Consider the following 15181-nt stretch of genomic DNA (forward strand, 5'->3'; position numbering starts at 1 on the left):
TGTAGTTTCTCAAACATCAAATCGCAGATAGCGATTTCTCCATCTGCGAAATCTCCTTCTCCTGCGCATCCAGCTTCGTTCATGAAATAAAATAAAATAGAAAAACCCTAATTTTATATTAAAATTACATCAGATCGAATTCCTATACATTCAGTCTAGAAATTAAAAAAGAATTAATTACAGACCAAAATTTAAAGAACTGCAAATCGTAGTTTTCCTGTGCCATTAAAGAATTCGATCTCCACCGTACGAACAAACCATAAATCAAGAAAAAATATAAAGAACTATTCTAAATTTATTTCAGATTCATAAAGATTTAATTTCAGACCAACAGCCATTGATCTGGGAACCGATTTCCCAGAAAAATCAATTATCTGCGCAAATCGGGTACAACGCCTTCTGCCCATTTGTGCATGTTCAGATCTGATCTATTTCGGTTCAAGATTTGAACCTATCTCTGATACCACTGAAGGGATAAATGATCCATCATATGGATAGTCGAACCCTATAGGAAGGTAGGGCAAAATTTTAAATTCTCTCTCTCTCATCTGGGAATTGCATTCCCTGTTTTAGAAAAACTGCATTTTTCAAGTATCAATCTTGAACCAAGAACCGAACTAGATCTGAAACCAAAAGGTAGGAGAGGGAGGTACCTGATACGAAATAATATCTCCCAATGAATGTGTTCACGCCCAAGGAAAGTCCAAAGACTGCTCCCACAGAATATGACACAATGCAGGATGGAGCAAAATCAACAGGTGGTTCTTCCCAAGAACCGAATCCTTCAACAAGAATTCGATGAAGGGTATGTGAGCACGACTTCAAATCAGTTTTTCTCCAAAACTGATATCATTAACTCTTCTTGATCGCTCCTACAGTGGAGAACGAACTGGCAATGGCGACAGCAGGAGGAGGGTGCAAGAGCAGAATATGGCGCAGTCTTACTATAGCTGTCTCATCTCTTTCTGTGATCTGAGATCTGAATGTTGTTGTAACTGGAGGTTCGCCCTCTCCCTCCTTTTATAGTCTTAAAGAGATCAGCTCCTAATCATATTAAGAGTTTCCTGATTCAAATCCTTATTTGAATCTGGACTCTCTTTAAGAGATAAGGATAAGCCCTTATCTTATCTGCAGATAACATGAATCAAATATGTACTTTATTTATTTACAATAAATGTCATAATATACATCATTCTGATTGGAACTAAAGGCATAATTTTATTTCTAAAATTAAAATTCTTTTTTTATATATAAACGTAGATTAATAGGTATGATAAATTCGATTTAATATTATATTCTTGAATATTTTGTAAACACTTTTTTATTTTTGTAAGTAATAAATCTGTTGTAATTTAATGTAAATTAAAATACTAATTAATAATTTAAAAAATATATAAAAATTTAAAATACATATCTTGTGCAAATTTAAAAATTTTAAGTACTAAAATAATTATTCTATTATTAATATTATATTTGTATAAACTTTTTGAGATTGAAATAATCTTTTGATATAAATGTAGATTTGATATATTATTTATTTAATTATTTTATAAAATACTAATTTTATATATAATTTTTTTAATTTTTTGTTGGAGTTATTAAACATAATTATTTATTATTTATTTGGATTACAATTAAACAATAAAGTAATAAAAGTTATTGCATTTCTCATAGTGAAAAGGTGTTCATGTCTTACGCGTGGTGACATGGCATATCATTGGCTAGGGTTTGGATCATTGCATCATTTATTTTATAGTCAAAAGGCATGTATTCATGTCTCACACGTGGTGACATGTCATATCATTATATATCCGTACCGGTTGAATCGATCGATACAATACGATACAGACTTGTATACATCCATATCGGCTCGATATGCACGATTGGTACCAAATGCTATTGATACCGATGTATCATATCAATATTTCAATCCTTATGTAAACCAACATAAACAGTTTTGCACTAAGTGTAATTCTTCCCCTCTTTCTTGAATTTACTTCAAGTAGTTTTTGTTACCTCACTTAAGTTTCTTCAAATCTCTATATCCAATATTTCTACTAATGAAACACAAGGTCTAATACAAGTTTACCAAAGTTCCTCTACAGCTTGCCATGACGATTATAAGGTCTACTAATATATCACGAAAATGATAAATCACGCCAAATTGCAAGTCGAAAACGCTCTATTATCATAAAAATAAACTGATTCAAATCAAACAGAACACAACTCTCATTAAACAAGAAAATCCAAGGCCACTAAATGCTGGTCATTTCGCTGACAATCGATCAATACTGATACAAGCCCTCGATGCTCCATCTCTAAATGTAAGTTACAATCCAAAAACAATAAGAATTGAAAAGAAAAAACAAAACAATAAAATTTATGTAAAGCCCCTTTTAACAAAATCAGCGGAGCCTTCAGACTAAAACCTATCCACTGGCATGGTATAAACAATAAAAACAATAAACTGAAAATGAAGCAGAAGGTGGAAACTGACACCTATATATAATCTTTCTCAGTGCAAATATTGAAAGGGAACAATCACCAGCTTTCGTGTGCTTGGAAAACCACACCTTTGGTTGGACCTGTTTCCATCCCCCCTTCAAACTCGCACTCAGCTTCTTCTGTTCAATATGGTTTCAAAATTGCCATCCTTCAGCTTCAGACTTCCATCCTAGAACTTGGGATGTAACTTCACCTTCTTTCGTTAAAATGCAACAGACAACCTTCTGCTCAAAGCAAATCACATCTTTGCTTTTCATCACAAGATGTACAGAAAAGGAACACTATCCAAGACACAGATATACACCTCTGAAGAAGCAGACTTGAGACAACTACCAGCATGGGCAATACAACACCTTTGATTATACTTGATACTTTGACAACTTGTCCTTCAGTGGAGGGTCCAATGCTGACATGCACTGTTCCCATGCTCCATTCCTAAGCATCTGTGAAATGTTCATGTAAATATTGTCCTATTAGTTCCATGATATCTAGTTGATTTTGTAGAAGTTGCCAATAAACGAAAATGATGCAGTCATATTCTTAACTGCAAGAGCTTGAATTTCAGATATTATCCTTCATTGGATAGCTGAACAGGGTATTTAGGAGGATAAGCAGGTCAAATAAGGCGAGGAGGATTTAGAAACCTAGGTTACATAAAAAACAAGTACCAACCACGAAAGCTTATGCAAGCTTATACCCTGTTAGAAAATAAGTTTGCCCATGCACTGTTAACTGGTCCACAGCAGTTTGAGAATCAGCATAATTGTGAAGGTGACATCTGGGAAATGAGGTGTTTCCTGAATGCACCTTCATATTAAGCCATCTTTTATATGCCCAGTGTCTTTTAGTCAAGGAAAAGGGCAAGCAGGGCATCTTATCACATGTTGCACTTTATTTCTGCTCAACCATTAAACAATGTAGTATATATATTATTATTCTGTTTATTACTTATGTTTTCAGATTCTTGGTACAACATTTCCATTCTTGGACTCAGCGTAATGTAATATTCATTTGATTGGGTTCATTATGCTATATGGAAATTCATGATTTAAACATCTCTTCCTACTTTGCTGAAAAGAATTGATTATGTGTATGGACTATTGAAACTTATGACTAAAAAACCATTGTCTTATGAAATTAACGGTGCCATGCCTCTGATACAATAAAATTGTCTTTTTTTTTTTGTCAAAATCTACAACCTAACTGGCATATTTCAATGGCAAGTTGGTGCCTGTTTAAGCACTTAGGCGACATGACAATATCTGGTTGCCTAGTCTCATTTCGCTGCCTAGATAACTATGACACCTGCAGATTTATTTGTTTCTTAGATATTATTTGTTTCTTAGATAAATCCTAGACAAGCTCCACTTTCCCAAAGTGAGATTTCGAAAGTTGAACCTGCATGTTAATAATATGCTAACCTCAATTTAGGAATTACCAAATCCGTCCCTATAGGAAGTTTTCTCATATAAAACTTTATATGAACAAAAAAGAAACATTAATCAGCTATGGAATGTTGCATGCAGACATGCAGAGACACTACTTCAAAAGTTCAACATAGAAGAAAATTCTAGAAGTTCCTATGCATGAATAGAATATAAACTGTTATCTTATACAGATATGGCAGCTCACCTGCTTATACCCATTTAACACTTGGCAAACTTCATTGTGTAGATCTTCACTCCTTATTTCCTAAAAATAAAAAAGGAACAGAAAAAAAAAATAGTTAAGAGAAAGAAAGGCCTAACCTATGAATTGTTTGGAGTTCTAAAGAAATGTCATTCTTACATGCCAACTAGCAATGGCTTTGCACATATAAACAAGTGAACTCAAAGCCCCAGATGGATTTGTTCTAACCTGCAAATGTTTGATAATAACTATACAAAATGAAGACATTGCTATTGATCTAATCAAAATTTTATACCACTAAGAAAAGTATATCATACCATAGCACATAAACCTCGGAAAGCATCCTCTTTCTCAACATCATCACGTATCCTGCCACCATTTCATTGGTTATGAAAAACTATGAACAAAAACAAGCCTATGCATTAAAGGAAATGAAAAATGAATAAATTTAGAATAAAATTTGCAGAAGTAATGTGGCCATGCAATTAAAAGAATGATTTTCTGGTTAAACCAAATTTGATATACTTTTTAACTATCCATATATAATAAACTTACATAAATATAAAACATAATATTCATATCTATATGCATATATGTACACATAATTATATTAAGCACACGTACATAAACAGAAACACATGTATAATAAATTCTAATCAAACTCAGATCTTAATTGGATGGAGTCAAATCTGGATCCAATCCAATTATTAAACAGATACAGATTGTGATATCCAAATTTGAAATCAGATTGAATGTCAAATCAGGTTTCAGACTTTTGGAGTCCATTGGCAGCCCTAGTAACAAGGTAAGTCTTGCCCAGCCTCATGTTATCACTTTCAGTCTCTATAGGCATTGCCATCTATGATCTATCACCTTAAAAATAAGATGCACATGATATAAATACATCTGCTCCCTCTGCTCTATTCCCAGGACAATTCCCCTTTCACATTTCTCTGTCCCTCCTTTTCTGTTTTTCTATATAGGCGGCATTTGTTAGGTGTCTTTATTTTTCTTAAACAGGGTATATTTGCAATTTTATTAATCACATAATAAAAGAAATTTGAGTGACAGATAGGAAATAGATTTAACTATCCTAATATGCTCTGTCCTCTTCTTCTTCTTTTTTGTATTTTTTTTTTGTATTCTTCTCTTACTTTCTCTCTATTCTCTTTAGCTTTCTGATTAACCTGTTTTTTAATTAGTATACCTGAGATTGTACCAGGTTATTTTCAGTAACCAAACAAATTCACTAAGACTAAGAATGGGTCGGTCCACTGATTAGAATCAAGGTTTAAAATCTTGGTGTCGGTGGAAATGATAAAAGCATTGACACATCTTTTTAAATTATATCTTGTTCCAAATCACTAAACAAAGCCAAGAAACTAATGCTACAGAGAAAATAATACATTCTGAAGTTGCCCTGTAAACCTTAAGATTCAATGCTTCATGATAGAATGAGTTAAAGCAAAATTTAAACATACAAAATTTTAAAGGTTGTAATAGATCAACCAAAGAATCTATTACACAAACAAAAACTAATATTTAACTTCATGTTTGAAATGAATATTGAGCTAGCTTGAAGTGGTAATCATGTAAGTTAGGCGGGCAATAACATTGTTACTCCACATATCTACAAATATTGTCAGCAACTTATATTATAATATTATCTCTTGTACTCAACATAACTCTGGTAGTGTTCACTGGGGAATATGTCAATTTCAGTAAAATTTCATGTCACTACCCATGGAAGTGGAAATCGAAATATGTCATGGAAAGTGGAAACTATATCTCTTCTACTCCACATAGTGCTGGTAGTGTTCATTGGGGAATATGTCTCAATTTGAGTAAAATTTCGTGCCACTACCTATGGAAATGGAAATATGCCGTGGAAATATTAGGGAAATTAGGGAGATTTTAATCCATGACTAGAATTTTGTTTCAATAATTGGTAGAACCCACAGATTGGGATTGTTTCGATAGTGGATAGGACATTAGGGCCCACGGGACATAAACCCAGTTAATGGTAAATGGCGGAAATGGTCTACAAAATGTATTTAGGGTCCACCGATCATGATTTTATTTTGAGTGGATAGAGCCCACTATTCAACTTTATTTAGTAGTGTATAAGACAACCAAATATAAACTGAACCTAACAAATGATATTAAACTAAGTGGTTCTATATATAGAACTTTTTTTCTAGAGAAAGATAAGGGTGTTAAAGCCTTGCTCTTAACAGTATGGGGCCAACTGGTTGCTATGACAGTGGGTGGGACCCATTACTCAGGCTTGTTTTAATAGTATTTGAGACCCACCGAATATGAATTGAATCCAACAAATGGATATTAAGTGAAGTGGGTTCACAACTTCATATATAGGATATTTTTGGGAGAAGAGAAAGCTGTTAAAACTTGCTCTTAATAGTATGGGACCCACTTGTTTCTGTGACAGTGGGGACCCACTATTCAATCTTGTTTTATGATGGGTAAGACCCTCCTAATGTAAATTGGACCACACAAATGAGTATTAAATAGACTGAGCGCATATATAGAATTTTTGGGAGAAGGTAAGGTTTTTAAAGCCTGCTGAGGCCCACCTGTTGTTGTGACAATGGGAACCCACTATTCAATCTAGTTTAATGGTGGGTAAGACCCGCTGAATATGAGTTTAATAACCAATCAGAAATCTTCAAATGGGATAGGATTATCTATACAAGGGTGGATAAGATCCACCAAATTTAACCCTAATCCCAGGACGAGACTAATTTTGGTCCTAATCACAAATTAATTGGATTCTCTTTCCTACGTGGCATATGGCCCAAAGAGAAGGGTATGTGAAATTTATTAGAATAAGACAAGAGTCGCAGACCCTTTGACTCAGAGTCTTATGAGGATCAGGGGAAGGATAAGAAGGCAACCTGCCACAGAAGAATACGTGTAAATATGGAAGAACAGGACAGAAGAAAAGAAAAAAAAGTACTTTTTACCCATACCACCTGTACTTCTCTCCTACCAGCAGAATTCTCTCTGGCTTCTCTTCTTTTTGTTCGATGGTTTCACTCCTCTCTCTAAAAATCTCCTCTCATTCTAATGGTCCCTCTTTTATAGACCCAGCCACCTGTCAATGTGACAGTGTTAAAAACATGAGAAGTTAAAACAACCTCCCCGTCTTCTTGTACATGGGGTAGTTATTTAACTTCACTTAATCAGCCTCACAACAGCTTTCCCCACAACTGAGAGGTATATGAAACATAAGAGGGGTTATTGTAAGTGGAACAAATAATACTCCATAATTTGATCCATCAAAATTAATGAAAAAATTACTCCTTTCTCAGAATCCATCTGAAATAATTCTTACAAACAAGAATATCAAACAGAATGCAGATTTCAAAAGTTCCCAAACAATGGAAGAAAAATACAGAAAACAGCACTAAAGCATCAAAAAGTACCAAACGAATTGGATCTTCTGTCACTAAACCTTAATCAGAACTCAGATCAGGACGTACTCAAATTCCTCCCTTTAGGGTGACTCAAAAATCACCGGAAAAATTCCAGATACCTTAAACAATCCCCTTGACTGATTAATGGCAGAAAAACCAACTATGAGTCACTTTAAATTAAATAAAGGCCAATAAGTTCTTTGTCAGTTTCCTCTTCACAATTTGAGTAGACAGCTATATATTGCTACAGCTTGAGGGATAGGTTCATCACAGCAAGTCCTAAGAAATATACATTGCTACAGAAGCTGTATAAAGGCATGTTTGTCCCTTTGAACAATTATATTACAAGTATTAAAAAAGGAAAATGTTCTATATTATAAAGCCCATTATAACACTATACACCATATTAGTTTATCTCTTGGTAAACAAAACTAAAGCGTCTCTCAAACCGAACTCTCATGATATAAAATGCATCATCATCATCAACACCAATATCCAATATAGATCACAAATTTGGATGGACTACCAACTACATAATGATAGGGAGCATTGCTTGGTGTAATGATAAAATCTCAGGCTGGCAAGTGTGAGAATACTGGTTTGGGTTTAAGAATGACTACTTTGTGCAAAAAACAAATGCCAAAGGTTAGCATAGTCTCAGTCTATCCCCTCCCAAGACCCCAGAGAACTGGGAGCAACATTAGACTGGGAAGTGGGACAATGCAAGCTTGAGTCTGAGAGTGGGAGAATGCAAGCTCCAGTCTACCTTCTCAAGACCCCAGACAGCTGTGAAAAACATTGGGTAAATGGCCTTTTTACCAACTACATGATAAGAGACTTAATATCAGCAATAGTTCTATTCCTGTCCTTCCATAATTTCAAAACATGGCAAGTAGAATGGAACTCCAGAAGATTCATGGCCAGTACTGGACCAACAAAGAAGGATCCATTGCTAATTTACCATGTACAAAGAAATCTCCAATGTTCTCCTCATGGCTGTATTACACATAAAATCTAGGCTTGATATCCCGAAGCCCTCCTACTGTTCTAAATGATTCATAATCAAGAAATGAGGAGATAAAAGCCAAGAAAAGGCCTCTACTCTCATGGAAATTGGAGTTTAACATAAACATATTAATGCATTCTTTGAGGCAGACAATCAGATCAACATATTAATGCATTCTTCAATTTCTCAATTAAATGTAAGGCAGAAAAATACCTGCTCATTTCCAATCTGGAAGTGTTTGCTAACAGAAATATCCTTGGAATTAAGACAATAAAGTCTTGAACAAATCTAAATATAGAAAATCCGCAAATATAAAATAGTTCATTCAATTAATGGAAAATAAAAGCTTCATTCAAAACATGAAACACACAACTGCATGCAAGAGTCCTTGAGACCCATTAAAATCAGGTCAACCTATACTTGCGGATCAATACCTTTATACATAAAGCTTCCCATTTCGACCCAAACATCCAAAGCCACTTTCCCAGAATAGCTTTACTCAGCCCTAATTCTTCTAAACTCTATCAAATCTTACCTTCTCTTTTATTTGACATTACAGAATTGAATCTTTTCTGGTCATATCATCCATGGAGGCTAGAACTTTAAGCAGAGATAGGTAATGGTGGGCATTATTGTCAATACATTCTTTATAACAGTAACTTTGATACCAAGGAAAGATGCTTGCACTTTCAACCAGATCTTTCAAAACTTAAAGGTTGCCATGTAGAAACTAAATAAGCTTCAGCACCAATTGGGAGGCCAAGAAACATCCAAGAGTCACAGCCCCAACTACATGGGACCGGCTATATGAATCCTGTTCCATCTTTCCACTCTATTCAGTACCATATCCGTTGCTAAATTCTGGGCCATTAAACCATTTGCTACTACTTCAAACCATGTCCTCTTTGGTCTGCCCTTTGCTCTTCTAGAACCATAAACTTGTAACGGATCATTCTTCTACTCATGCTGTACATGGAGTCATCTAGACATGACCAAACCATCTTATCCTATGTTTCCTCATTTTTTCACCTATTGAAGCTACTCTTAGGCTCCTTTTAAATAAGTTTATTTCTGATTCTGTCCTTTCTAGTTTATTAAGAAACAGTGAAGGATTTTTTATTTACAGATTTTCATTAAATGCCTAAAATTATAGCCAAATGGGAGATAACAATAGCAACTTGCCCCTTTCCCTGAAAGAAGAGCAATGCAACTATAAAAAAAATGCATCTGTTGAAGGAAAACCGAAGCCACGCTGAAGATATCAAACACTCAAATCTAGGAGCAACTGAAGGGAAAACATTTTCTTTTTGATAAATAAGGGAAAACAAATTTTCCTGAACTGAAACTATGGAGGATGTATACATTATTACTCAATACCTCCAATTTAAAGACATTAACCCTTGAGGGAAATAAAACCCCCATATGATTTAAATTGTCATAAGAATGGTTGAAACCAAATACAACCACTAATGTCCTCAGTAAATATCTAAAAGATCAATCTAACAAGTACATAGGTTCATATGGTACTTGGAAACACTGAAATCACAAACTACTGGATAATTTACTGTATGCTTATTTTTGCTGACAGATAATGCAATAAAAACCAGTTACAGCTACTGGAAAGGACTATGAAAGAAGAAAAGAGACATATCATACATGGATAAAGCAGTACACCATGATTGCATGAAATGCTCCATATGAGGTGATACAAGTTCTGGGCAGACCCATGCAAGCCTCCCAAGAGTGATGGCACTATTTTCTATGAGTGATTTGTTAAGCCCCTGTTCAGAATCAATAACAATGAGTTTGTTAATAGAACTCCAGGAAAAAAAAGGAAACTTTAGCTTATGCACTAGTAGTAAAGAAATTACCTCAGCATGTTGAAGGATTGGAACTAGGCATTGAATAACTCTTAGCACAATAGGAGATATTTCTTGGTGAACCTGGAATTTGGACGCAAGGAACAAACTTAAAACTATTACTTGGTTATACCTATAAAACTACATAATTGACCACATGCACATGGTTAAACTTAAGGTTACAGAAATAAAATCGAAAGCACCATAACATGGACATATCCAAGTAGATGTTAAAATCGTGAGCATGGGAATATCAGCAAATTACTAAAAGCTCTTCATGCTACCAATAGCAATTGCATTATGCTTTAAAAGATTATAATATAAAGGATAAGACCACGCAAATCCATGTTTTGGCATTACAAGCAACAAAATGGAACTTGTAAATATTTAACTCTAGAACCTAGATATAGATGTATACTAAATCATAACCAAATTGCAACAGAATGTTTACATCATGCTTGTGTTTAACTTACAGCATATTTTGCTTGTTGCCATATAAAATATAGCTAAAGACACAAAGCCATAAAACTCATATTCACTCTTTTCTAGTAATGGTTTACCTGTGCGTCATACTCAAGGTTCAAAGTATCGACACCTATCGGCCGATACACATCATTCCGGGACCCCTCCGATACGCCCCTACAGTGGGTGTATCGGAGGTCTGACCGGTTCAGGGGGTAGAGGAGACCTAAACCAGCCCCCCTGAACCGGTTGCAAAAAAAAAAAAAAAGCCTGAAACACTGTATCGATTCACCCAATACGCCCATACTGGCGTATCGATATTTTGAACCTTGGTCATACTATCTACTGATAAAGAATGCAAATTCACAACCTGTAAACAATGCAGAAATTGATCAATAGAAACTACCAATATAAAAAAACAATTTCACAAATCAATTAATCTCAAGGAAGATCAGCAGTTTCTTTTGATCATATTTCCCTTGTCTCTAATTTACTTTGTGTCTATGTCTAAATCCATTACTGTTGAAACTAGGCTATAGAAAAGGAAATCCATGCTCATATCTCAGCCACACATAGGATCTCACTTCTCTTCCTCCTAAGAAGTGTTTTGTTGGTTGCAGGTAGGTCTATAAAGTGAAATACCTACCTGATGGCAGTGTTGAGCTACACAAAGACATATGTTGTGGATTACCTTGAGACTTTCTCTCTTATTGACAAGTTGGGATCTATTCAGGTTATTATCTCTCTTGCTACCAGCCTAAGGTGGTCTCTATACCAATCAGACATTACGAATGTGTTCGTTCATTGTGACTTACAGGAGGTGTATATGGAGCAATCCCTGGGTTTGTTGCTTAGTTTTTTTTTTTTTTTGTTTTGGTAAAAGGTTTATTGCTTAGGGGGAGTCTACACGAGTAAGGCAATATATGAGTTAAAGCAATCTCCCCAACCATGGTTTGTTCACTTCAGTAGCACAGTCTAGGTGTTTCGATAGAAGCAGTGCAGCATCATTATTCAGTATTAATCCATGACACTACAACCAGGAAGTTTGTTTGAAAATCTTGGAAGATACAAACGGCTGGTTGAAAAACTAAATTATCTACCATTATCTGGCTTTATATTAAATTTGTAATTAGTTTATTGATCCAATTCATGCAAAACCCTAAGTGCCTCACTGGAAGCAGTTATAAGGGTGTTGATTTCAAGAGTGGCCAGGACATGAACCTACAAGAATGGACTTGAAGTGAGAAGCAATACCAATGTAGACTGGGTTCAGTCATCATTAATAGAAGATTAGCAATTGGTTGTTTGTTTGTCGCACATTCTCAGGAGGTAATTTGATGACATGGAAGAATAAGAAGCAAAGTGGTGGCTGCTAAAAGTGCAAAAGTATAGAACTATGGCTTATACCACATGTGACTTGATGTGGATAATATATCTACTAAGTGAGCTTGGGATCCATATCACAAATCTTTTTTTGATAAATACTAGAAATTCTATTAAAGATCAATTAGTATACACATTGTTATCTTCCCACAAAGATGCGCAAGTTGCAGCCTTAAAACAACCCAAACATATTACAATTGATATTATATTACTTGCAGCCTCAAAACAACCCACAAAGAGGTGCTAGGTGCAGCCTCAAAACTACACATTACTTGTAATTGTCTTTACATTACTAATCTATGATAATTTTAGTTTGTCCCAAGTAAGAGAAGAATAAAGTTCTCTTCCCATCTTGCAATCTCTCTATTTCTCTATTCATAACTATTTCTTGGCCTATGAGCCCTCCTTTTCTCCTACAGTCTTCTTTTGTTATATGGCTTCTATTCATATACCATTACATTCTATTTAGTGTGATATCCATTGATAATTATGGGCCTTCATAAGTAGACCCAATTATGATACTCTAAACAGTAAATAAGAACTCAACTTAATAACCAATTATCATAACACAATTCAAGAATTATCCCTATAATTTTAGTATTTCATGAATGTAATTTCTTCTAAAACAACCATCCTCAAGAAAGAAAGAAATTCCAACTCTGCAAGAATAATCTTTTGCCAAAACATTTCAGCAACTCCATGAGCCATGGCCCTCTATTCAGCCTCAGCACTAAACTGGTCCACTACTGTTTACTTACTCTTCCACGTCACCAAGTTTCCTCCAACCAAAGTTTTATAATGCAAAGGCATGACATGAGACATTCCACTACCTAGAGGCATGAGGTGTAGTCCAGAACAGAGACATAAGCCTCCCAAACACAAGGAGGCCTAAGCCTCCTTAAGAGGAGGGGGATGAGGAAGAAAGAGGAGGAGGGGGAGGACTTTTTTTGATAAAGATGTTTTATATTAAGAAGAATGAAGATGCATAACACTAGCTGAAAGGAGGGCTGTGTGAGGTCCATGAGGAATACACCTCTAGCACACCACATGCAGAAGGCATATGCCTCAAAGGCATCAACGCCTCTGGCATATGCCTCAGGGTGTTTGGGGGATGCCTCGCTTGGAGACACACGCCTCCCAAGCCTTTTAAAACACTGCCTCCAACAAAGGTACAATAACTACTAGTGGACCCCATATCATCAATGAATCTAGCCCAATCTGCATCTATATAGGCCTCCACTCATAAATATCCATGTTTAGAAAATAAGATGTCTCATCCAGGATGTTTATTTAGAAATTTGAGCACACGTTCAGCTGCAAAAAGATGTATAGTCCTTAGAGCATGCATATACTAGCTAAGAACTTCCACAACATAGGCAATGTAGGCCTAGTTATAGGTAAGTATAGGAACCTACCAACAAGTTTCTGAAACTGCTTAGCATTAGGGAGAATCTCACCCTCGTTGTCCCCAAAACTGTGATTGCCTCAATAGGAGTAATGGATGGTTTGCTTCCAGCTTTCCAGTGTCTTGAAGAAGATCTAGTATGTAAGTTGGACTTGGAAAAGGCTTATGACTTGGTGGACTGGGAATTTTTGAGGAAAGTTTTGATCAAATTTGGGTTTGGTGTTAGATGGTGCAATTGGATCATGGGTTGTGTCCGGAATTGTCATTATTAAGTGCTAGTGAATGGGATAGTGGTAGAGTTCTTTCCAGCCAGTAGGGGTATAAGACAAGGAGACCCTCTCTCTCCTTTCTTGTTCATACTAATTGCGGAGGTCCTGGGGAAATTAATTCATAGAGCATACTCGAGGGGTCTCATTAGAGGTTGGAGAGTCGGGAGGACGGAAACCCCCCTCACTCACTTACAGTTTGCTGATGACACAATTTTGTTCTGTGAATGTGGCAATGTGAGCTTTATCAGGAACTTGAAGTTGGTGATACAACTGTTTGAGCAAATGTCTAACTTGAAGGTGAACTTTGGGAAAAGTTGTGTAGTGGGGGTGAATATGGAAGAGGGAGAGATCAGAGAGAGTGCAGAAGTGTTGGGGTGTGAAGTGTCAGGGTGACCATTGAATTACTTAGGGTTACCATTAGGTGACAACCCTGAGGGAGAGCAAAAGGATTGGTCTCTTGGAAAAAGAATTACCTCTCTCTTGGTGGAAGAGTTACACTAATTAAGGCCATGCTTGCTAATTTACCCATCTACTTCCTGTCTGTGTTCAAAATCCCAGTGAAGGTATCTAATAGGTTGGAGAAGTTGATGAGAGGTTTCTTGTGGGAGCCGGGAGAGGAGAAGAGGGATCATAGAGTCAGCTGGGAGGTAATGTCCAAGAGTAAAATTTGTGGTGGTTTGGGGCTCAGGAATGTTAGAAGAAGGAATATGGCTCTTCTAGGGAAGTGGTTGTGGAGGTTTCCCTTGGAGAAGGAGAATACATGGGCTGGAGCACAATGGTTGGGATGCTAGAATCAAAGCTAGGACCACAAGCTTTTCTCCTTGGAAAGCCATTCACGATCTGCATCCAGTATTCTCCCCTAATATCAGGTATGATCTGAATTCTGGTAACTCCATAAAATTCTGGGAACAAACTTGGGTGGGGAATGCCCCTCTAAGGGATCGGCTTCCTTCTTTGTATGCTCTATCTAATCTTAAAAATGAGCCAGTTTCATCCTTCATTACCCCGTCCTCTTCCAATTCTGGGCTTGGGTGGAATTTGGGTCTTAGAAGGGCCTTGAGGGATTCAGACTTTGCTAATATTTCGAGCCTTCTTGAACTTCTTGATAACGTTGCCTTAGACCCCACAAGGGTGGACTCTAGAATTTGGACCCCAACCCCCACTGGCTTCTTTTCTTGTGCTTCCCTTTTCAAAGTCCTAAGCCAATCCACCAGTCCTGTAACCCC

General features: G+C 36.1%; 1 protein-coding gene across 2 annotated transcripts in view; it reads right to left on the minus strand.

Moving 5' to 3' along the window:
* Nucleotides 1-2232: 2232 nt before the first annotated feature.
* LOC104608273 (transportin-1-like) overlaps nt 2233-15181 on the minus strand; it is an 83679-nt gene continuing 70730 nt past the window's right edge. The window contains exons 23-29 of one of the 2 annotated variants that reach the window (XM_010274207.3): nt 10449-10520; nt 10234-10358; nt 4452-4503; nt 4294-4362; nt 4138-4197; nt 2859-2948; nt 2233-2729 (exon numbers count right to left, since the gene is read on the minus strand). In XM_010274207.3, the coding sequence (XP_010272509.1) occupies nt 2865-2948; nt 4138-4197; nt 4294-4362; nt 4452-4503; nt 10234-10358; nt 10449-10520 (462 nt within the window). In that variant the 3' untranslated portion in view covers nt 2233-2729; nt 2859-2864. Of the gene's footprint in view, nt 2949-4137; nt 4198-4293; nt 4363-4451; nt 4504-10233; nt 10359-10448; nt 10521-15181 lie in introns of both variants that reach the window. The other variant, XM_010274206.3, reaches the window with a different exon arrangement.

Source organism: Nelumbo nucifera, chromosome 1, assembly GCF_055504915.1.
Source record: "Nelumbo nucifera cultivar China Antique chromosome 1, China Antique-T2T, whole genome shotgun sequence".
Classification (NCBI taxonomy): Eukaryota; Viridiplantae; Streptophyta; class Magnoliopsida; order Proteales; family Nelumbonaceae; genus Nelumbo; species Nelumbo nucifera.